Source organism: Musca autumnalis, unplaced genomic scaffold (genome assembly GCF_047663935.1).
Source record: "Musca autumnalis isolate F117 unplaced genomic scaffold, ASM4766393v1 scaffold_1, whole genome shotgun sequence".
Classification (NCBI taxonomy): Eukaryota; Metazoa; Arthropoda; class Insecta; order Diptera; family Muscidae; genus Musca; species Musca autumnalis.
This window is the reverse complement of record NW_027411644.1, coordinates 217,526,465-217,549,221: the sequence shown is the minus strand read 5'-3', so window position 1 is coordinate 217,549,221 and position 22,757 is coordinate 217,526,465. Positions and strand designations below refer to the sequence as shown.

The 22,757-nt window shown below is 39.8% G+C and overlaps 1 protein-coding gene across 4 annotated transcripts; it reads left to right on the top strand.

Moving 5' to 3' along the window:
* Positions 1 to 2,119: 2,119 nt before the first annotated feature.
* Positions 2,120 to 8,873, top strand: Nmnat (nicotinamide mononucleotide adenylyltransferase). 4 transcript variants are annotated; one of them, XR_012408992.1, is made up of 7 exons: positions 2,141 to 2,393; positions 2,461 to 2,867; positions 3,985 to 4,086; positions 4,146 to 4,297; positions 4,644 to 4,897; positions 8,330 to 8,514; positions 8,582 to 8,873. XR_012408992.1 is itself a non-coding variant. In XM_073960180.1 (6 exons), the coding sequence occupies exons 1-6, from the start codon at positions 2,288 to 2,290 to the stop codon at positions 8,618 to 8,620; spliced, it is 1,209 nt and encodes a 402-aa protein (XP_073816281.1). In that variant the 5' UTR covers positions 2,120 to 2,287; the 3' UTR covers positions 8,621 to 8,873. The 4 variants fall into 4 exon arrangements, 2 of the variants coding, with proteins under 2 accessions (XP_073816281.1, XP_073816282.1); XM_073960180.1 differs by lacking the exon at positions 4,644 to 4,897 and having other exon boundaries at positions 2,120 to 2,393; positions 8,112 to 8,514; XR_012408993.1 differs by lacking the exon at positions 4,644 to 4,897 and having other exon boundaries at positions 2,139 to 2,393.
* The last annotated feature ends 13,884 nt before the right edge of the window (positions 8,874 to 22,757 follow it).

Genomic DNA, 22,757 nt, shown 5'->3' with positions numbered 1-22,757 from the left:
AGCTGTGGCCTACCTTTACTTTATTCTACCATGATACCATGCATGGCACAATCATACAAGGTACTCGCATCAGCCCAGCTGATGTACTGCAAGCTGTAAAAAAAGTTGTTGTAATTGAAAACACAAACATAAGAAAACAAAAACTAAATGAAAAATTTTGGATTTTTGATGTATTTTTTTAATAATGCGTTTATTAATACCTGACTAATGAAATTTTGTTGCAAAAATTATGTGAACCGCTTTATTTTTAGAAAACATTTTTGTCATTTCAGTTGTGCGTCGTGTCACGCGTTAAAAACAATAACCACATGAAAAATGTGTAAGTGAAGCCAAGTTTGTTCTTAAAGTTTTCATGTGGTTGTTATAAAGATAATTAACGAAATTTTTCGGTAAGTTAAAGATGAATAAAAAGTAGTCGCTAGCGGCTAGCCTCTACCGACACAAACAGTGATGCCAACTTTTCTTTATGATTTTGGTCATAATTTTGCGATTTAATTTTACCGATTTTTGTCGGTAACTGCAAAAATGAGTTAAAGTACGTTTATATATAACCGGATTTAACAAACCCACTGGATTTCAAATGTCAATTCCTTTGGTTATATGTCAAATAAATCTTCACAAAGAAGGTTAACCCGGCAAAAAGGCTCCAATGTGTACGGCGTTTTACAGAATCCTACTACTGACATAATAAAAATAAAAGAATAAAGAAGGCCGAGCAAATTTCGAACTGGGTTGCCCTTTTCTTTTTTATTATTTTATCAGAAGCAAGCAAGGCAAGCAGGCGAGGTAGCTTATGTAGCCAGGCCTTAACCCTGCGTTTACAAATGACAGGACAGTTGACTTCATGTATTGATTGTCAAAATCCCACAACTTGCCTGTGCGACGTAGGCGTCCGGACAACTGCAACAACAGTTGTAAAATTTTGAATGAAAATCTTCGATTTATTTTTGTTTTCCGTTCTCATATTTTGTTTTTGTTCATGTTCTTTTGTTTTCAACACATTTCAATTATTATCTCACTTCTTTTTACAAAAATGCCAAAAATTTGTCTTCCTTACTGTCTGTGAAAAAATGATGGACAGCTGAGAGACAAACGACAAATGTATGTATGTGTTAGTAAATCAGAGTTGTATTTGAAGACAAACTGTCTGGCGTAAACGCCTAGTAAGGGCTTGGCGCTTACACCAGACAGTTTGTCTTCAAATACAACTCTGATTTACTAATACATACATACATTTGTCTGCTGTCTTCGAGCTGTCCATCATTTTTTCACAGACAGTCGGGTTAAATTTTGGAGCAAGTTGAGTTTAAGCATTAAGCTCGGATAAAATTATAATTTTTCTATATAGCCGGCCTTCGGCCGGGGATTTAAGACTTTCTGCTATGGACAGGAGCCAAACTAGAGAACGGGAACAACATTTTCTTAAATTAAAATTTTTTTCTAAGTAGCCGACATTTAACAAGGAAATATATTTGTGATCAGGGTGACGAGACCAACCTGTGACAAAAATTTAGTCCCGATCCGAGCTTAATGAAAACATTCAACTTATGCCTAAATATTTTTTGTAAAAATAAGTGAGATAATACATGAAGTCAACTGTCCTGTCATGTGTAAACGAAATAATTTCATGAAATTAGGCATTTTTAAATCGAGTTCCCCACTACAGCAATTTCATAAAATTACTTTTGTATGGAACTCGACCTAAGAACGCCTAATTTCATCAGTCTTTTTCAATGAAATCGGTCTAGTGTTGACCGGGGCTTACAGACCATGGCACAATCATACAGGTACCCGCATCAGCCCAGCTGGTGTACTGTGAGCTGTCAAAAAATTTGTTGTAATTGAAAACACAAAATTAAAAAACAAAAATTTAAAAGAAAAATTTTGAATTTTTGACGGATTTTTGTAATAATGTGTTTATTAATAACTGCCTAACAAAATTTTGTTGAAAAAATTGTGTGAATCGCTTTATTTTTGGAAAACATTTTTGACATTACTGAACTCGTTTTTGTTGTAGTTGTCGGCTGATGCATCTACCTGGTAATTGTGCCATGTTACAGACAGACCTATTTATTTCAAATTGCTTCATTGAGAGTTGGCATCACTAGCACCAGCTGTTATTTTAAAATGTAAACATTGCATTGCGCAAAGGTACTTTTTTTCTCATTCCATAGAGGGATTTCAATTTCATCAGATTGTGTGAGAAAGATTTGTGCGGAACAAAAATTTAATTTTCCTAGATATTTTATATTAACATTTTAATTAAATAAGTCACTGAAGTGTGAAAATGTCAATACTATTGGAAGAAACATCAAATCGTCTATTACCACGAATAGTGTTAATTGCGTGTGGTTCTTTCAGTCCACCAACTCCAATGCATTTGCGAATGTTTGGTAAGATGAAAAGGGATGTTTGTATTAAAGTATTTTGTTAAATAAAATTAGTATTTCGTAATTTCAGAAATTGCAAAAGATCATTTTGAATTAAATGGTACACATAAGGTAATTGGTGGAATTGTTTCGCCCACCCACGATGCATATGGTAAGAAAGGATTGGCGCCGGGTAAACATCGTTGTGCTATGGTGAAGCTGGCTTTACAATCATCATCATGGATACGTTTATCAGAATGGGAGACATTACAAGATGGTTGGTCACGAACACAGGCTGTTCTGCAGTATCATCAAAATTTCATGAATAATTATATAAATTCTCCCGATTTGGATAATATGAATGGTGATGACAATCACATACCTGGCTGGCTGCCATCTAGTTTAAGAGAACGCCGGGATCCCGTACAATTGAGGCTGTTGTGTGGTGCAGATTTACTCGAATCATTTGCTGTTCCTGGCTTATGGGCTGAAGAGGATGTAAGTGTGATTTAGATTTAATTATAGATATATTCGTTTGAAGAAATTCATTTGGACAGATGACATAGATTTTACTACAATAACCACATGCCAGTTTAAATCACTTTGATGCAACCTGTGTGGTTATATGACATAGAAACAGGGGTATTTGCCTAAGTATACCAGTCAGTTTGACCAGCCTGGGTAGACATTGAATTTGGAATGATCGCGATTTAAGCCCAAAACATCGTCGTCTATAAAAAAATCTTTTTTGAAGAAGATATTTTGTCTATAGATAGACTTTAAACGATTTTCGGCCCAAAGAAGACCTTTCGAGGGCTTTTTTTCTGGCTTAGATCCCAAAAGGATCTTTGAACGGTTTTCTGGCCAAAAGGTCGTCTGTCTATATAAGACCGTCTATATAAGGTCATCTCTCTATGGACGAATATTAAAAGATTTTTGTATATAAAATACCTATCAATAGCCTTTTTATATAAAAGACGTAGAAAGCCTTCTGCCTGCCGCAGAATTTTAGAAGGCATTTTTTATATATGTATCAGGCACTTTTTTGAAGAGTTTTAATGGTGTTAAGAACCCTCTACCTAATATAAGGTCCTTTTTCTGAATCCTTTAGCTATTAAAAACTTATAGCTAGTAAATCTGCTGTTGGGACTCAAAGATCTATCAATGGTCTTTTTACATAAAAGATGTACGAAAGTCTTCTGTCTGTAACAGACTTTTAGTAGGCTTTTTGTATATACCGGACAATTATAGGTAGATGTTTTGAAGGACTAAAGGTGTTTAAAAACCTCAACGTAACATAAGGTCCTTTTACTGAAACCTTTAGCCATGCAAAACTTATATACAAGTGATTCAGTCGTTCGGATAAAATGTTTAAAAGAATGTCCCAAATCTTTGAACTTCAAAGAGAAACCAACTGCTTTCATTATTATAAAAGGACTCTCTTCCCTTTTGCCTTCTTAGACGTTCCTGTTATATCATCCTTTGTCCTTGAATTTTACTAGTTGGGTTGACAAGGGACAAAGACTTACTGCCATTAGGTCAGTATTCGAATGACTGAATGATTGTTTAGCTCTGAACGTAATACCTTTCATTTATAACTTTTCTATTTTTACAGATTGAAGATATCGTTAGCAATCATGGGCTGGTGGTGATATCACGCAGTGGTTCCAATGCAGAAAAGTTTATTTTCGAATCTGACATTCTAACTAGATATCAAGTAAGTTTCAAAATATTAGACAAACTTGAAGTTAAATCAATATTGATTTTCTGTTACAGCGCAACATAACATTGGTTACCAATTGGGTATCAAATGAAGTCAGTTCAACTATGATACGACGTCTATTAAGTCGTGGACAATCTGTGAAGTATTTAATCGATGATTTAGTCATAGAATATATTAAACAATTTGGTCTGTTTAATTGCAAAACGTAAGTAACCACAAAACGTTTTTCCCTTATCACAACAATTGTATGTGTAGTTGTGTATGATGTAAGCTGTTGTTTATATATCAGAAATGCGTTTTCACATTATTGCACCAACCATATGCCATTTATTTTCATGCCTTAAAGAAAAACGAAATCTCGAACGTACACTGAACATTTTGCTGATTTTTATTAGTTCTTCATTTGTTTTTTTTTTCGTTACCAACGTTTCCATAATCCTTTTGTTTATCTAAAATGAGTGTGTGTCTGTTTTCTTTTTTGTGCAAATGAATGTTCTTTTTGTGCTATTTTTTTTTCTTATTCTATTTTCTTGATCCAACAAACCATAAAGCAATTCTAGCTGACCTTCTACCAGCAATAATTGTCACTCTATACAAGTTAATCACAATTTAAACAACAACAACTACAAGAAGAAAAACAAATTATTGTCAGCACGCCGTAGTTGTCCTATACGAGCATCTTCTAATTACTTGGTAACAACAATACCAAGCAAAATTTTATTATATGGCACTACAAACACCCCCAACACCAGCACTACAGCCGCAACAGATAACCCCATTATAAGCTGGAAATTGTTTATGGAGTGTGAGTTTATAATTGTTTTAAATGCGTCTAATGGATATCTAAAAATGGGATATTATTTTTAATTTTATTTTAATTTATTATTAAATTAATAAAATAATTTTAGTTTTAAAATTTCTCGAAATTATAAATTGTACGAATTTTTGTTATTTTCAGTGTACGTTTGAATGTTTTAATTTAAAGTTTTTTATTTTGTACGCCTAAAAGTATGCTCCATAATGTTGATGCATTATAGAAACGAAGAGTGACATGCACTGATTTAATTTTATTAACAAGTTGTGAACATGAAGTTGACATGGAAAAGTTTTCGGGTATGTGCAGGATCTCCCAGTAGTATTGTTTTTAAGCTTTAAAAGTGTTTCCGTACTTCAAAAAGTGTCCTGGAGAGATATATAGAAGGGTGCGATTAGAAAAGTCATAGAAAAATAGTTCCGACTTGTTTAAGGATGAAAGTTTTATTTATAAAATTTTAAGAATATGATCTGTAAGATCCATTCCGTATTTGGCTCGTGGAGTAATTATTCAAAGCCATAGTTAGGAAAGAGATTTGAACTGTTAATTACCAAACGAAAGGACTGAATAATAAAGATTGGTAAGATACTTGTAACGTCACCCATCTGTACTGGTACCTCTTTTCTTTGCCCTGTTGTTATCGGGCTGTTGGTTAAAATAATCCACGTATCTTTTCGAATCGGTCACACCAACTCCGGATGATATAACAAATTCAATGTCTTAGGGATTGGGCATTTTCCTGAAGTGTTGTTATTGTATCACCTCTGTTGTCTTCGGAATCCCTTGCCTGGAAGTTGTTAAAAATCGAAAGAAGGAAGATAGGTGGTGGATGTTCTCAGAGGACCGCATTCACACAATAGTTGTTTATGGCATCTGCAGCTATAGGCTTGTTGATCTAGGGGTTCTCTCTTGTAACGCTGGACCTCTTTTTCCAGATCATGAAGATCCCTCATCTTACATGTCTCCACATGTAGATGGTCCACTGAAGACATGAGGAGGCACCCTGCTGAAGTTCTCAGGTCAGCATTCCGACAGGTTTGGATATTTTTCCATCGTGGCCGACCTATCGCTTTATATGTGGTAAGCGCGGTTCTGCACCCCAAGTGCTGCCGGCTAGGGACTTGAGAACCCTATTCCTACGTCTCAGCTTGTCGCAGGTAGCTGTGGCATGCATGGACGACGTGAACATGTTGTCGAATGTGACCAATAGAATTTTGGGGTAAGTGGAGGTCGGAAATCTTGTACCATCGACCATGATATTCAATTTAGTGCTTACTTCTGCAGTCCATGTGGTGAACAGAGTGGCCGCAATTTGAAAATTCCTCGCGTGGAAAAAAGTGTTCAACCTTTTGCAACTGACATCAGGGAAGGTACTTGACGCCAAGATCGTACAATCATCCGCGTACGTTATCAATGCCGTCTGGAGAGGGCGGACTACAGGAGAGGTAGAGGTTAAACAGTTCCAGAGATATCAACCCACATTGGGGAACTCTCTGTTCCACTGTACTGGGCATGGATTTCTTGTTCCTGAATTTTAAGTGCGACTGGCGTTCAAACATAAAAATGTTTATCCAACGTTTTAAACTTGGCCGGATGTCCTCAAACAGCGAGGAATACTTGACAGTATCAAAGGCTTTTGATAAGTGAAGGGCAACCATCACTGTTCTATCACAAGGCTTTCTCTGGTTGAGTCTTCGACGAATATGTGTGGATGATCGGCAACTGGGTAGTTTTGTTACGGGCCTAAAAGCGAAAACGGTCAACACTATTCACTTTTGCTGGCATCCTTGCCTTCAGTAGCGGTACCATCCTGCCCATTTTCCAGATTTCGATATGGGAACGATGTGGGAGGTTAGCGACAGGTTAAGAACTTTAGTGAGATGCTCGAATCTCGGCTCATCCAGCTGTTTCAGCATTACCATGAAGATTTCATCAGTGCCCAACGCTTTGGATGATTTGGTGTTCCTGATGACATTCACCACATCATCCATTGTAAATTGTGGTGGTTCACCCCCTTCTCTTCGCCCTGTCACTCTAGGCCTGCTCGACAAACTGTCGATTGAAATAACTTGGCACCTCTTCTGATCAGTCAGCGTAACGTCGCCAAACGTGACTGACGCCCTATCTTCCTTCTTTCCAGGGTTCGAGAGTGACTTAACCGTTGCCCATAATTCACTTATTACGGCTCCTATGTTGCAGCTCTTCAGATGACTTAGCCATTTGTTCCGCTTATGCTCACCGACCAACCTGTTAACTTCCAGTGCCAGCTCCCCGAATCTGGGTTCATTATGGTTGGCACGGCGAAGCTTATCGCGCTCATTTGCTAATGCTGTCACCACTGTTGGGAAATTTGGTCTCACTTCAGGCAGTGATGATGTCTCGAAGTCTTTTTTGCTAACCGAACATCGGAAGGATTGGACAAATCTCGGCCAATTAGCTTTCCCATGATTGATGAAAGTGCGGAGGTGATGAAATCGGGAGGTCTGGTGCTGGAGACAATTATGGGGAGATGGTCTGATCCAAGAGAAACGATGTAATTTGTCAGACCAGGTGACACGATGGTTATGCCTGGCGAACTGTGACACTTTCCGCTAATTCTGGTAGGGGCGTCATCATTGATCGTGCAGTAGAGCTCTCAATCTGCTCAGCCAGCACTATACCCCATTATCGTTTCCGAGGACCGAATGCCATAACTCATGATGAGTATTAAAGTATCCCAAGGCCAGACGATTACGACCTTCCAAAAGCGGGCTAATATTAGAGCTAAAACCTGGAATATAGCTATTTATCGGCGGGATGTATACGTTCTACAACTCTACTAGGCTCATGCGAATTATTGTTCCTTAATACCTCCTTCAGCTGCCGTCCACACCTATAATTGATTGTCCAACTTTTAAAACTAGACTCACGGTATTTTCCTGAACGGACTCAAACAGTCTAGCATCACAAGCACATTTTTATGTTCGCACTTAAATGCTTAAATGTTTATTTCCTGATTTCTTTTTGCCTTCTTATTTTGCACAATGTTATGCAATTGAAGCCAATTGCCAGCTGGTTAAGGATAATTACAACAATAACTACTACTACTAATAATAACATGGGTTCTTTTGGTTCTCTTGTATTATTCCCTCTTGAATCTTCCCAAAATGCATGCCTTATTACATTAACTATCCCATATTTACACATATGTATGTATACACCTTAGTAAGTATATAACATCCATGATGAGAAATCCCAAACAGAATCTCCTTAACATTAATCAACATGAAAATATGCAAATATCATCAAATGAGACCACACCATCCGATGTGGAGGATAATGATGATGACGATGATGAGTGCAATGATAATACTAACAACGAAGAATATATGGATGAAACCGATTTTTCTATTACTAAAATTATAATACCCAGAAATAATTTAGATAATCGCAAGACGACACCAAATGTCTTTTGTTGTGGCGAGAGCAAAGCTGGCAGCGTATTGAACAAATTATTGGGTGGCCAAACGCACAACAACAACAAGAAGAATAAATCGACAGGACCGGGACAAGCGGTACAAGTTGTAACAACAGAATATGGTGTTACCGAAATTTTGGATGAAGAAGGGGTAAGTGCGTCTGGAAGTTTTGTTGTTGTTTGTAATATTTAAATGCTTTTTTTTCTGTTTCTCCCAGATGAAATCCAAAAAATTCAAGGCAGCTGATAATGTCTAATTTTGGAGGCTTTATTTATGAAAAATTTTCGTGATGACATCATGACAAGTGGAAAAAGAATTTATGCTAAAACGAACAACAAAATACAAGGGTCAAAGATGAAGCGTCTACAAATTTTAATGAAAATGTTATTCCACATTTATACAAACATATATACAACTATAATGTCCTTTATGATATAATCAAGTTTAAATGTGCACTTTAAGATATTTGATATATCGACGGTAATAAATACATTTACAACCAATGGAAATTTTGAAAACGTTTTCTTCTGAAAGAGGGAGTTTATTACTGTTCTTCCAAAAACATTCCAGAGAGTTGATTGACTCTTTTAAAAGTTCAATGTTGGGATGATCACATGTCCAGAAGGTCTCCGAGAGGAGTAGTCACACAGGTGGCTTCACATTCCGTACCCTAAAGTTCAATACGAGGTCCTACTGTTCTTATAGCCGAGTCCGAACAACATGTTGTTGCTGTAACCCCTACAGGTAAAGTTGTATCGAATAGAAAAAGTAAAGAGAAAAGAAAGAGAGAAAATTTGAAATTAGCAAGTTGGCATCTAGGCATCCACATCCAGTCCCAGAAAGCGGGCCGCTAAGACTGGATGTGTCCATAGTGACTCTGGTGTCAGGTCAGTCGGATTTGTCACATGTTGGGCATGTGTCTGTTATCTCAGGACTCAGAAGGGAGAGATAACTATTGAGGTACTAAGTGTCCCCTCATCATCACTTATGGGCGGGGGTCTCCCGCCGAGCACAACACTGCATGTGTAAGATGAGATATGGTCCTGCCTTAGGGCAATTCGAATGTCATCATTCGATGGGTTTTGTGGGATTTGGGGAATGTTTGAGAGTTCCTTACGTAAGACGTGTCTGATCGGCACATCTCTTTCAGAGGGAGGTCTGGTGTAACTTTCGTTGTTTGGGTGATGCTTGCTGCCTTGTTACGGTCGGTCCTCGCAACAGTTGGATCTACGTTCCGGGACCGACGCAAGGAACACCATGCCCAAGGACTGCTACATCCCCAATACAGGAATCAAAGTATGTACATATGTTGTTGTTGTAAGTGTTTATTATTGTATGTTTGTGTGTTCGTTCTTCTGCTCAATCTAGCTCTATCTTCAGTTCCAGGAAAGTGGGGCCGACTTCCGTTTTGTCAGTTGCTTTGTATTCGTGCATGAAACTAGGGTTTCTTAAATCGATTTCCCCATTACTGCAATTTCATAAAATTACTCTAGTATGGAACTCGATTTAAGAATTCAAAGCAACTGACAATACGGAAGTCAGCCAGGCTGTTTCGATGGGATGTAGCCACAGATCCACTGGAGTTAGATGATTAGGCGTGGCAGGGAAGTTGAATAGTTGCAATATGAATATGTGTGGCAGAATATGAATATAGCCAGCAGATGGTGATTGGGATGGCTCTAACGGTAACACCCGAACAAGTAATGCAACGAAAGCATCACATTGTGTTGATGTACTGGAAGAACGAATGACATTTCGATATAGGGTTAATGTCCATACTTTAAGTAATTGATATAACCCTCACTAACGTGAATGACTCCCATATAAAAGATTGGAGGGTGCCTGTAAAGTGTTCTTTCTCGGATCACAAGAGTACATTTTACCAAATTTTTATTTATTTATTTTTTTCAAATTGCTATACTTGGAGTCAAACAGAGTACACATTGGAATCTCAGAAGAACAGATTGGGATAAGTTTTGTTGCTAAACTGCAATCAGCAAGCCATAATTTATATCGCCGTCTTGGTGAAAAACATTAATGTGATGTTTAAAAGCAGGAACATTCATTCACACTTCCGCGAGGAAAACTGGTAACAAAGGTACCTGGCAGAGAGTATTCTCTCACTCTCATAACTCATCTTAGCTGCTTTACTCGGTGGTCATCCTAAAAATATACATACAAGAAAGGATACGAAATATTCATAGTAGGAGAAGAGTGTAGAGTAAAAAATTTAAACATGAAATATTCATTTGAAATTATATTTTGTTAATTGATCTGACATTAGGATGAGAGAATCAAACTTGTGGGAGTGTCGCGTCTGCACAGAACCTGCAAAAGTCGATATTGGCTCCATCCCTACCGCATGTCTAATCTGATAAAGACGTGCTTTTCATAATCGGCGACTTGTAGGATGCAAGAACGATGTGAAGGACGCCATGCTTGAATCTCATTGAGCCTCATTCCTCTGATTTTATGATCCTTCGAGAGCATTTGCAGAGTAGTTTGACCGGGTCAAGTGTCAAATATGTCCTAGGTACATTTGTCTTCCTTGTTTGGAATAGCGTGCACGCTATGTTGTCTGACATTAGGTGTCAGGAGTTCGTTCTCTAGTCAAGTTATTTTAGTGGAAGAATGGCTTGTGTCGTTGGGTAGATGTGGAACGAGGCTGTACACATGGATCCATCTGTGTTCCATTTATTCGGATTCTCATGATGGTTAGCGACTACTTTCAAGATCTGTGCGTATGCTGTAGACTTTCTTATCATGATTGAGCAGGCCATGGGGGTCTGGAATGACCGAGTGGGTGTTGAGGTGGCGGGTGAGAAGACGGTGATTATGCTGTTTAGGGGAAGGTTAACTTATAGTCCTCTTCTCCACATTCGAATAGGTGAACATGGCATGAAAGTACCTGAGAGAATAAACTTCCTACAACACTGTGATCACTTAAATGATAAGTTGACAACTGTTGCTGGTATGATCAGAAGGGCCTTGCTGGCCGACTGGTGCGTGGTGGTTATGGTGAACATGTATGGTATGGAGCTGGTGAAAATTCTTATCGTGTGAACATGTAGTCATGTTAGCATGTTTGCCTTTGTATCTGGCTGAGGATGATTAGCTCGGGCCTTCTAATCTGGTGAATGGGGATATAGGGGAGAGCAGTGCAATCCTTCCTGAGGGTGGCGCTAATATTTGGCGGACTAGGTGGACCAGTGACAAAGGGAGGGTGACGTACGAGTTTTTTCGTGACACAACGTTCGTACTGGACCGCCCAGACTTAAGCTTTAGAATGAGTCTGGGATTCTTACTGACGAGACATGGCTCTCTTAATGCGTTTTTGCATGTGAGATTCCTGTTCGGGATGGATTTATGTGGGTGTAGGATGACCGAGGACTGGAGGAATGATGGAATGCCCTTACTATGATGACATTAGAGAATCAGCAAAAATGAATATAACGAATGGAGGGCGGGATGGGATGACTTTACTATGATGACATATCTGTGAATTGGGCGTGTAGGTGTTGCTGCGGCGTTGTGTTTAGTAGTGGATGTCGTGTCAGGAACCGTGGCCGTAGTTCCCGTTGGAGCAATATGCAGCCCGTGAGAACAGCATCACTTTGTCCCACAACTTTATTCGGGTACAGATATGGTTCCGGAATTAAGGCGATGTCAACATCGGATCTTTAGAGGGAGAGTAAAAATTCAGCAGTTGCAGCCCTGCAGTGGTGCGGAATAATTTGAGTCAGTGCGATTGTCGATAACATAAGCCTATGTGCCGTTACGGAAGGGGACCCCCCCTCCCGACGCACTCCCTGTCGATATAGAACTCCACCACTAAGCCACCACCGTCCTGGAAAGAACTGATTACCCACCAGTCTGGAGCCCGTGGTATTTTTTTTGCCTGCTGTGGGCTTCGGCCACAGTGACAGCTGCTGGAGCGGCACTTTCCAGGGGACCTCAACGCCATTAACTCTCTGGGTGGGGAATTCATCCCGACAGGTAATGACTTTGACTCCCTTACGAAGGCTTGCTCAGTGTCAGACTTTTCTCCATACTGTCAGATAAGACGCCTTTCCTTAGAAACCTCATCTACCAGCAGCCAATGACCATTGGCGATAGTTGTTTATGGAATCTGCGACTGCATCTGTGCCGCAGGTAGCTGTGGCATGGTGGATATTTCTCGCATGGAAAAATATTGTAAGGTCATTCAAATAGGAGTTCAGCCTTTCATAAATGACATAAGGGAAGGTACCTGACGTTACTATCTCAATGCCGTCTGGAAGGGGCTGGAATACAGGAAAGGTAAATGTTAAACCGTTTCGGAGATATCACCCTGCCTTGGGGAACTCCCTGTTTCGCTCTACTTCTTCTTGTTCCTTAATTCCATGTACGACTGGCGTCGACAAATGTAATTCATTATCCAACGTTTCAAACATGGCCGGAGGGTAGTCTGCTCGATGTCCTCAAACACCGTGGAGTGTTTGACAATATCAAAGGCTTTTCATAAGTCGAGCGCCACGATCACTGATCTATCATATGGCTGGTTTGGTCAAGTCCTGTGTGGAGATGGCGTACATAGCTGTTGTGTTGCTGTGCTGCATACGGAACCCATGCTGATAACCGACCACTGGATATCTATTTCTGACGTTGGGGAGGACTTGCCCGGCTTCTGTAGCGGAGCCACCCTGCCCATTTCCCAGACTTCGGGAACAAAGTGGCTGGCTAGCGACAGGTTGCTAACATTGGTGAGATACTTGGCTCTTCCTTTCAACCAGCTGTTTAAGCATTACCATGGAGATTTCATCAGGGACCAACGCTTTGGATGAATTAGCGTTCCTGATGGAATTCGCAATATTATCCATTGTAAATTGTGGTGGTTCCTCCTCGACATGAAAAGATGTAATGTGACGTAGTACTCGTGTCCACTCACTGGATGAGCGACAAACTGCAGATTAAAAATAACTTGCACATTTTCGGATAAATAACGTCACCAAACGTGACTATCTACCTATATTCCTAACTGATGTCACCAATTCACTTATTTCGTTTCCAATGTTGCTACTCTTCAGATGATTTAGCCACTTGTTACGTTTATGCTAACCAACCAACCTGTTTAAATTTCAGTGTCAACTTCCTAACTGTTGGCTCAGTTGGAGTTGGTATGACGAAGCTATATAACTGAAAACGCAAACTTCCCGATTCTCAACTACCTGTTGGGCGATGGAATTGCTAAAGAGGTTTCTCTAAATACTTTAAAAGTTCTGAATGTGTTCCCTGATCTGAAATGTTTGGATATTTGATTTAATTTCAGTCTGAAGGGAGTCAGGAACGTGGCGAGTTTCACACTTCAGTTAAACTTAACTGACAGTAAACTTAAGCATGATTGTGCAGACCTCATTAAGGGTTGACTCACCCTTTGTAACTATTCCAAGCAGACACATTTGGGCTGAATGAAATTCTCCACCGGACGGTCTGGCAATATATGCAGATAAGTCCAGGATTGAGGAAGACACTGCGTCTTTGAGGTTAGAGGTCTTTAACCCACTCTTACAGTACCCGTGACTATATATGTTTCTAGTCCGGCGCTACTGAAGGATATCAAGTCATGGATCATAAACGAATTAGATTGTGAACTAGCTCGCGGCGATACACAATCGATAGATATACCAATTGATGAACGTGTTGGACCATCGATATGCAACTACAACGGCAAACTCCGTAAGGTTTACCAGGAGTGCGCCTTCTCCTTGCAGAGGGGCAATCTCCCAACGTAGAACTATTTCCCTTTATTCAATCGGTGAAATTCACTGCTTGGTCAGATCTTTAACATCAAGTTGTGATGACAGTGGAGTCGACTACTGTAGATTATGTGGAGATGCGGAAGAGACAGAGAATTTGGTCGAGATACGACATCTTGGATGTAGGTCTGTAATGCCGAAAGTCCTTCCATATGTGCCTATGTGATGGATCCAGTCCCACGATATAGGGGTTGTGATGTGTAGCTGATGACAAGCAAGCAGAAAATGTCGACACCATCAATGCTACGATCTCTAATTAAATTACAATAGCATACGACCAGCAATTGTCATTGGTATAATCCGCGAATATCATTCACTCCAGTCAAACATTTCCTCTATGTGTGTGTTGGTTGCAATGCACACATGAGGGATATGCATTTAATACCTTCACTTAGAGATTTAAGGTTTGACTTAATTTCAATTATTTAAACATTGGGGGTCATTGACACCACTTCTCTTATTTCTTTTTCCTTTCCCTTACATTTGCCATCTCAGAATTTTTCTAAAGAAAATTAATTTTAAAATAATTAAAAACAAAAAGCAGTGACAGGTTGTTAAATAAATAAACAGTAGCCGGTAGTAAGTGATTCTAAAGCCGCACAGCCAGCCAGCCAGCCAACAACCAACAGCGACAGATAGACTACCAACCGGCCAGCCCAGCCAGACAAATGATGAAAAACGTTACTTTAATTGAATTTAATTAAGATTTTATTTGTTTCGGACAGACGGATGAAGTAGATTGGGTGACTCCCAAATTATCAGCAGCAGCAGCGAAAACAGTTCCTTAGCAGTGAGTGAGGTAACTGAAAATTATTCGTCGCTCAATGACCATTTAAAAACAGTTTGGAAGACTTTGTGATGCCAATGAACCTTTTATTCTGTTGTTGCTATTTGTTGTTGTTGTTGTTTGGGTTTAAAAATAACAATCAAATTTTGAATTTTGGTAGGTATGAAAATAAATAGAGATGCTTATCACAGGCCATCATGATCTGTGAGAAAACTTTGGGCAATGACTACTGTTGAAATGCTTTTGTTACAAGGGACCTGTAGATATGGCACAATGGGTTGTTATTGAAGAATACATTATACAAACAAAATGTAATCTATGGACAACAGACATGCTAAAGGACTTTTAAGGACAGAAGACCTTTAAAGGGTCCTCTATTGACAGGAGGCCTTCTAAAGGTCTTCTATAGGCAGAAGATCTGCTAAAGGTCGTCCATGGACAGAAGACCTTCTAAAGCTCTTCTATGGACAGAAGACTTTTTAAAAGTCTTCTGTGCACAGAAGATCGGCTAAAGGACTTCTATGGACAAATACCTTCTATTGGTCTTCCATGGACAGAACACCTTCCAAAGGTCGTCTATGGGCAAAAGATCTGCTGAAGGTCATCTATGGACAGAAGTCCTGCTAAAGGTCTTCTATCGAGAGATGACATTCTAAAGGTCGTTTCCGAACAGAAGACCATCCAAAGGTCTTTTATGGACACAAGACTTTCTAAAGGTGTTGTATGGGCTGGAGATTTTCTAATGGTCGTCTATAGACAGAAGACCTTCTAAAGTTCGTCTATGTACAGAACACATTCTGCCTAAAGGTCTGCTATGGGCAGAAGAGCTTCTAAAGGTCGACTATGGGCAAAAGGCCTTCTAAAGGTCGTCTATGGTCAGAAGACCGTCTAAAAGTTGTCCATGCACAGAAGACCTCCTAAGGGTCGTATATGGGAAGTAGACCTTCCAAAGGTCTTCTACGCACAGAAAATATTCGAAAGGTCTTCTATGAATAGAAGACCATCTAAAGATCCTCTGTGGACAGAAGATCTTCTAAAGTTGGACTATGGTCAGAAGACCTTCTAAAGGCCTTCCATGCACAGAAGACCTTCTAAGGGTCGTCTATGGGGAGTAAACCTTCCAAAGGTCTTCTACGGACAGAAGATATTCGAAACGTCTTCTATGAACAGAACCATTTAAAGGTACTCTATGGACAGAAGAATTTCTAATGGTCTTCTAAGGATCTTCTTAAGGTCTTCTCTGGACAAAAGACCTTCTAAATTTCTTTTATAGACAGAAGACCTTCTAGATGCCATCTATGGACCTTCTAAAGGTTTTCTATGGACAGAAGAACTTCTAATGGTCTTCTACGGACAGAAGAACTTCTGAAGGTCTTCTAGGGACAAAGACCTTCTAAAGGGGTTCCATGGACAGAAGAACTTCGAAAGGTCTTCTATGCACAGAAGACCTCCTAAGGGTCGTCTATGGGGAGTAGCCCTTCCAAAGGTCTTCTACGGACAGAAGATATTCCAAATATCCTCTATGGATAGAGGAACTTCTAAAGGTCTTCTAAGGACAGAAGACCTTCTTAAGGTCTTCTCTAGACATAATACCTTATGATGGTCTTTTATAGACAGAAGACCTTCTGAAAGTTATCTATAAACATGAGACCTTCTAAAGGTTTTCTACGAACAGAAGACCTTCAAAATGTCTTCTACGGACAGAAGACCTTCAAAAGGTCTTCTATGGACAGAAGGCCTTCAAAAGGTCTTCTATGGACAGAAGGCCTTGAAAAGGTCTTCTATGGGCAGTAGACCTTCTAATAGTCTTCTACGGATAGAAGAACCTTCACAGGTCTTCTATGGACAGGATACCATCTAAAGGTCTTCTCTGAACAGAAGACCTTCTGAAGGTCGTCTATGGGGAGACGACCTTCTAAAGTTATTCTATGGTCACAAGACCCTCTAAAGGTCATCTATGGACAAGAGACCATCTAAAGTCTTCTGCTGACAGAAGACCCTCTAAAAATATTTTAAGGACATAGACCTTTAGAAGATGTTCTTAGTCAGAAAACCTTCTAAAGGTATTTTATGGACAGAATTTCTTCTAAAATTCTTTTAGGGACATAGGACCTTCTAAAGGGACAGAAGCTGTTAGAAGCACTTCTAAAGTTCCTCTACGGACCGAAGACCTTTTAAAGGTCTTATATGGACAGAATACTAACTAAAAATCTGGGCATAATAGCTTCTAAAGGTATTTTATTGACAGAGGACCTTCTAATGCTTTTCTATGGACGGAGAACTTTCTAAAGGCTTTCTATGGACAGACATCCTTTCTTAAGGATGCCTATTATCGGAAGACCTCCTATAGGCATTTTATAAATAGAAGACTTTCAAAAGGTCTTCTATGGACAGAAGACTTTCTAAAGGCCTTTTATGAACAGAAGACCTGCTTATGGTCGTCTATGGACCTCTAAAAGCATTCTATTGCCAATAGACCTTCTAACGGTTGTCTGTGGACAGAATACCTTTTATGAATCATCCTTCAACAGAAGACCTTATAAAGTTCATCGGTAGGTAGGAGACCCTTAAAGGATCATCTTTGGACACGAGACCTTCTATGTGTCTTCGAATGGTCATCTAGAGTTGTGTTTCTAAATGTTTTTTGTCTGGATTTTTAGTCCCTTAGAATTAAAATCGACCCATTGTGCAACACCATTTTAATTTAATTGTTGTCTTTTAAGACACTAAATATTTCCCATTGTTGTTGGTGTTATTGTTGTAAATTCTTGGTCAGCACCAACACCCAGAACCGAAGTGATGGAAATAACAGCAACAACAACAAATTCGAGCCCAAGAAACAACAAATAAAAAATTATTTGCTCGTTTTTCTTCACTTGGTTTTTGTTTTAATTTAATCTGTTTGTTGCTATCTATTCTTCCTCTTTTTTATATGACGGTTGTATTGTTGTTGTTGTTTATTTTGAGTTTTATAAATTGTTTTGTAATTGTTGTAATTTCTCTGAGATTGTCCGAGTTTGCTTCCTCTGGGCAGTGAGTGACTCCGGCAGCCGGTGTATGAAATGATTGTCGTTCTTTTTGCCATTTTACCATTTTTTTGCCATGCCAACAGCTTCTGGGCTTAAAGCAAAAAAACTCAGCCAGCGGAGTTTATTGACATTGCTCGAGTTTAAAGTGGAAGGCAAGGGAAATTGTCTGTCCATTGCTGTTTTTAAGAATGATAATTGTTTTCTGTTTATTTTTTTTGCTCGTATCGTAACTGAGGCAGTAGTAACACGCCGCTTTGCTGTTTCTTTAGGGCCATGTTTCTGTGTTCTTCCGTTGTGAGACACATGCAAATCAAGGGCTTCCCTTTGATTTGCAGTAGAACGTGTTTGCCTGCCCTGGTATTTTTAGTTCTTACTCTTTGCTCTGTTCCATAGTTTAGTTTTTCTTTTGAATGATAAAAGAGTAATGCAAATCTCAAATTACATTCAAGTTAGCAATGCACCATGACAGCTACTAAGTAATAATGCGGGAAACTTGTTGCAATTCCATTTACAATTCTCCATAGTTCTGCATGTCTATTGACCACAATTTGTTTCCATCGAAGTAAAACCACCAACTGTCGAAGAGAATAAAGTTCAAATGCACAGTGTTAGAATTATGTGTGATTTTATTCATAAAGGTTTGGAAGAACTTTACAAAACTCTGTCCATTGAAAACTGGTTTGAATTTGTCCCGTCCAAAAATCACCTTTAGAAGGTGAAGAAGATCTTTTTATAAGGTATATTGTCCATAGAAAATATTTTCCTAAGATCTACTATCTACAGAAAACTTTCTGAATGACTTTTGACCACAGTAGACCACAATACCTCTGTACTCATGTGAAAGTCTTCCGTTCAAAGAGGACCTTCTTAAGCACTTTTGCCCATAGAGGGCTCTTAAACAGTCTTCTCTCCATAGAAGACCTTCTGTTCACAAAGGACGTTTAGAAAATCTTCTGTACTTTTTATGGTCTTCTGCCACAGAACACTGTAGAAATTCATAGAAGACATTCGCACGGTCTTCTGTCCATAAAGGACCTTTTGAAGGTCTTCTGTCCATAGAAGATTTTTTGACAGTCTTTGGCCCATACAACACTTTTAAAAAGTCTTCTCTCCATAGAAGACTTTGGGAAAGCCTTCTGTCCATAAAGGAGCTTTAGAAGACCTTCTGTCCATAGCAGACCACAAGCCGGCCGTCTGTTCATAGAGGACTTTCTGTCCATAGAAAACCTTTTTAAGGTATTCTGTCTATAGAGGACTCTAAGAAGGTCGTCTCTCTATAGAGGACCATCAGAAGATCATCTAAAAGGAGTTCTGACCATAGAACTCTTTTAGAATGTCTCCTGTCCAAAGAGGACTCGTAGAAGGTATTCTGTCCATAGAAATTTTTTAGAAGGTCGTCAGAAGGTGTTTTGTCCGTAGAAATCGTTAAGAATGTCTTCTGTCAATAGAGGACCCTGGGATAGTCGTCGTCTGTCTATAGAAGACCTTTCGATGGTCTTCTGTCTATAGAAGAAGGTTTTTGCAAGGTTATCTGTCCGGAAAAGACCTTTGGAAAATCAGCTTTTGCCCATAGAAGACCTTTGGAAGGTGTTCTGTCGTGGGGCGACCTTTAAAAGGTCGTTTTTTTTAGAAGAGCTTTAGAAGGTCTTCTGTCGATAAAATACCTTTGGAAGGTCATCTGTACGGAGAAAAACCTTGGAAGGCCTTCTGTCCGGAGAAGACCTTAAAAAGTATTCTATCTATAAAATAGATATTTGGATGTTCATTTTTCCGGGAGGACCTTTAGAAGGTCTTCTCTCCGGAGAAGACCTTTGTAGGGTCATCTGTTCTTTATAAGGTCTTCTGTACGGAGAAGATCTTTAAAAGGTCTTCTGTCCATACAAGACCTTTAGAATGTAGTCTGTCCATAGAAAACCTTTAGAAGGTCTTCTGCCCGGAGAAGACATTTGGAGGGTCACCTGTCCGGAGAAGACTTTTGGAAGGTCATCCGTCCGGGGAAGATACTTGGTAGATCATCCGTCCGGAAAAGACCTTTGGATGGTATTCTGTCCATAAAAGACCTTCGGACGGTCATCTTTCAGGAGAAGACCTTTTGAAGGTCTTCTATTCTGAGACGACCTTTAGAAGGTCGTTTGGCCACAGAAGACCGTTAGAATGTCGTCTGTCCATAGAAAACATTTAGAAGGCTTTCTGTCCGGAGAAGATATTTGGAGGGTCATCTGTCCGGGGAAGACATTTGGAAGGTCATCTGTCCGGAAAAGACCTTTGGAAAGTATTGTGTCCATAAAAGACCTAAGGATGGCCATCTGTCCGGGAGGACCTTTAGAAGGTCTTCTCTCCGGAGAAGACTTTGTAAGGTCATCTGTCCAGGGAAGACCGTTAGAAGGTCTTCTGTCCGGAGAAGACCTTTAAAACGTCTTCTGTCCATAGAAGACCTTTAGAATCTCGTCAGTTCATAGAAAATCTTTAGAAGGTCTTCTGCCCGGAGAAGACATTTGTGCGGAGAAGATTTTTGGAAGGTCATCTGTCAGGGAAAGACACTTGGAGGGTCATCAGTCCGGAAAAAACATTTGGAAGGTATTGGAAGGTATTCCGTCCATAAAAGACATTCGGAAGGTCATCTTTCCGGAGAAAACCTTTTAAAGGCCTTCTAATCTGAGACTAAAGTTCGTTTGGCCATAGAATACCGTTAGAATGCCGTCTGTCCATAGAAAACCGGAGAAGACTTTTGGAAGGCCATCTGTCCGGGGAAGACATTTCGAAGGTCATCTGTCCGGAAAAGACCTTTGGATGGTCTTCTGTCCGGAGAAGACCTTTAAAAGGTCTTCTGTCCATAAAAAATCTTTAGATAGTCATCTGTCCGGGAGGACCTTTAGCAGGTCTTCTCTCCGGAGAAGACCTTTGTAAAGTCATCTGTCCAGAGAAGACCTTTAGAAGGTCTTCTGTCCGGTTATCTGTCCATAGAAGACCTTTAGAATGTCGTCTGTCCATAGAAAACCTTTAGAAGGTCTTCTGCCCGGAGAAGACCTTTGGACGGTCGTCTGTCCGGATAAGACTTTTGGAAGGTCATCTGTCCGGAAAAGACCTTTGGAATTAATCTTTCCAGAAAAGATCTTTGGAAGGTATTCTGTCCATAAAAGACCTTCGGAAGGCCATCTTTCCGGACAAGACCTTTTGAAGGTCTTCTATTCTGGGACCGTTAGAATGTCATCTGTCCATAAAAAGACCTTTATAAGGTCTTCTGTCCATAAAAGACCTTTGGAAGGTCATCTGCCCGGAGAATACCGTTGGAAGGTCAGCTGTCCGGAAAAGACCTTTGGAAGGTTTTCTGTCCGGAGAAGACCTTTGGTAGGTCATCTGTCCAGAGAAGTCCCTTGGAAGCTCTTATGTTCGGAAAGGACCCTTAGAAGGTCTTCTGTCGGAGAAGAGTTGTAGAAGACCTTTTGTACACAGAAGACCTTTAGAAGGTCATCTGTCTGGAGCGAAGGAATGTCTTCTGTTCGGAGAAGATATTTGGTAGATCATCTGTACGGAGGAGACCGTTAGAAACTCAGCTGTCCGAAAAAGACCTTTGAATGGTATTCTGTCCGGAGAAGACATTGAAATGGTCATTTGTCCATAGAAGACATTTGAAAGGTCATCTGCCCAGAGAAGTCCTTTGGAAGGTCATCTGTTCGAAGAGGACCTTTAGAAGGACTTCTGTTCGGAAAAGACCTTTAGAATGTCTTCTGTCCATAGAAAATCTTTGGAAGGTCATCTGTCTGAGAGGACCTTTAGAAGGTGTTCCGTCCGGAGAAAACCTTTGGAAGGTATTCTGTCCATAAAAGACCTACTGTCCGGAAAAGACCTTTAGAATGTCGTCTGTCCACAGAAATCCTTTGGAAGGTCATCAGTCCTGAGAGGACATTTAGAAGGTGTTCCGCCCGGAGAAGACCATTGGAAGATTATCTGTCCTGAGAAGACCTTTGGTAGGTGATCTGCCCGGAAAAGACAGTTTAAAGGTCACCAGTCCGCAAAGACATTTTAAGGTCACCAGTCCGCAAAGACCTTTGGAAGGTCTTTTGTCCATAGAAGACCTTTGAAAGGTCTTCTGTCTGTAGAAGACCTTTGGAAGGTCTTCTGTCCGGAGGAAACCGTTAGAGTTTCTTCTGTCCGGAGGAGACCGTTAGAAGGTCTTCTGTCCATAGAAAACCTTTAGAAGGCCTTCTGTACACCTTTAAAAGATCTTCTGCCAATAGAGAACCTTTCGAAGGTCTTTTCCATTGATGACTTTTTGAAAGCTCCTTACATGGACCTTACATGTCTGAAATACTCAGAAAATGTCGCCAACATTACTGAGGGGTATTTTGTCACCTTTGAAATTTTGATGTAGCCTAGCCGGGGAATCGAACCCTTGACCTTTATCGTGCAAGGTGGGTGTGAATACCATTGCACCACGGTGGCATAGAACATTTTTTAAGGTCTTCTAACCATAGAAAAATCTTAGACGGTATTCTGTTTATAGTGGACCTTTTTAAGGTTTTCTATGCAGAAATCGCCTTTAGCCTTCTTTCCATAGATGACTTTCAACATATCTTCTGTCTGATGGTTTCCTGTCTATAGAAGACTCTAAAAATGACTGGACAGCAAGGTCTTCCGTTCATAGAAGTCTTTCAGAAGGTCTTCGGTCTATAGAAAACCTTCGGAAGGTCATATTTCTTCTGTCTTTCTAATAGGTTTTATTGTATGACTTTTGTCTATAGAAGACCTTTGGAAAGCTTCTGTCCATAGAAGATCTCGTTG

Excerpts from the sequence above, each read along its gene's own strand:
- Nmnat (XM_073960180.1), top strand. The coding sequence starts at position 2,288 with ATGTCAATACTATTGGAAGAAACATCAAATCGTCTATTACCACGAATA. Across the intron at positions 2,394-2,460 it reads AATGCATTTGCGAATGTTTG|AAATTGCAAAAGATCATTTT; the intron begins GTAAGATGAAAA and ends TCGTAATTTCAG. Across the intron at positions 2,868-3,984 it reads GCTTATGGGCTGAAGAGGAT|ATTGAAGATATCGTTAGCAA; the intron begins GTAAGTGTGATT and ends CTATTTTTACAG.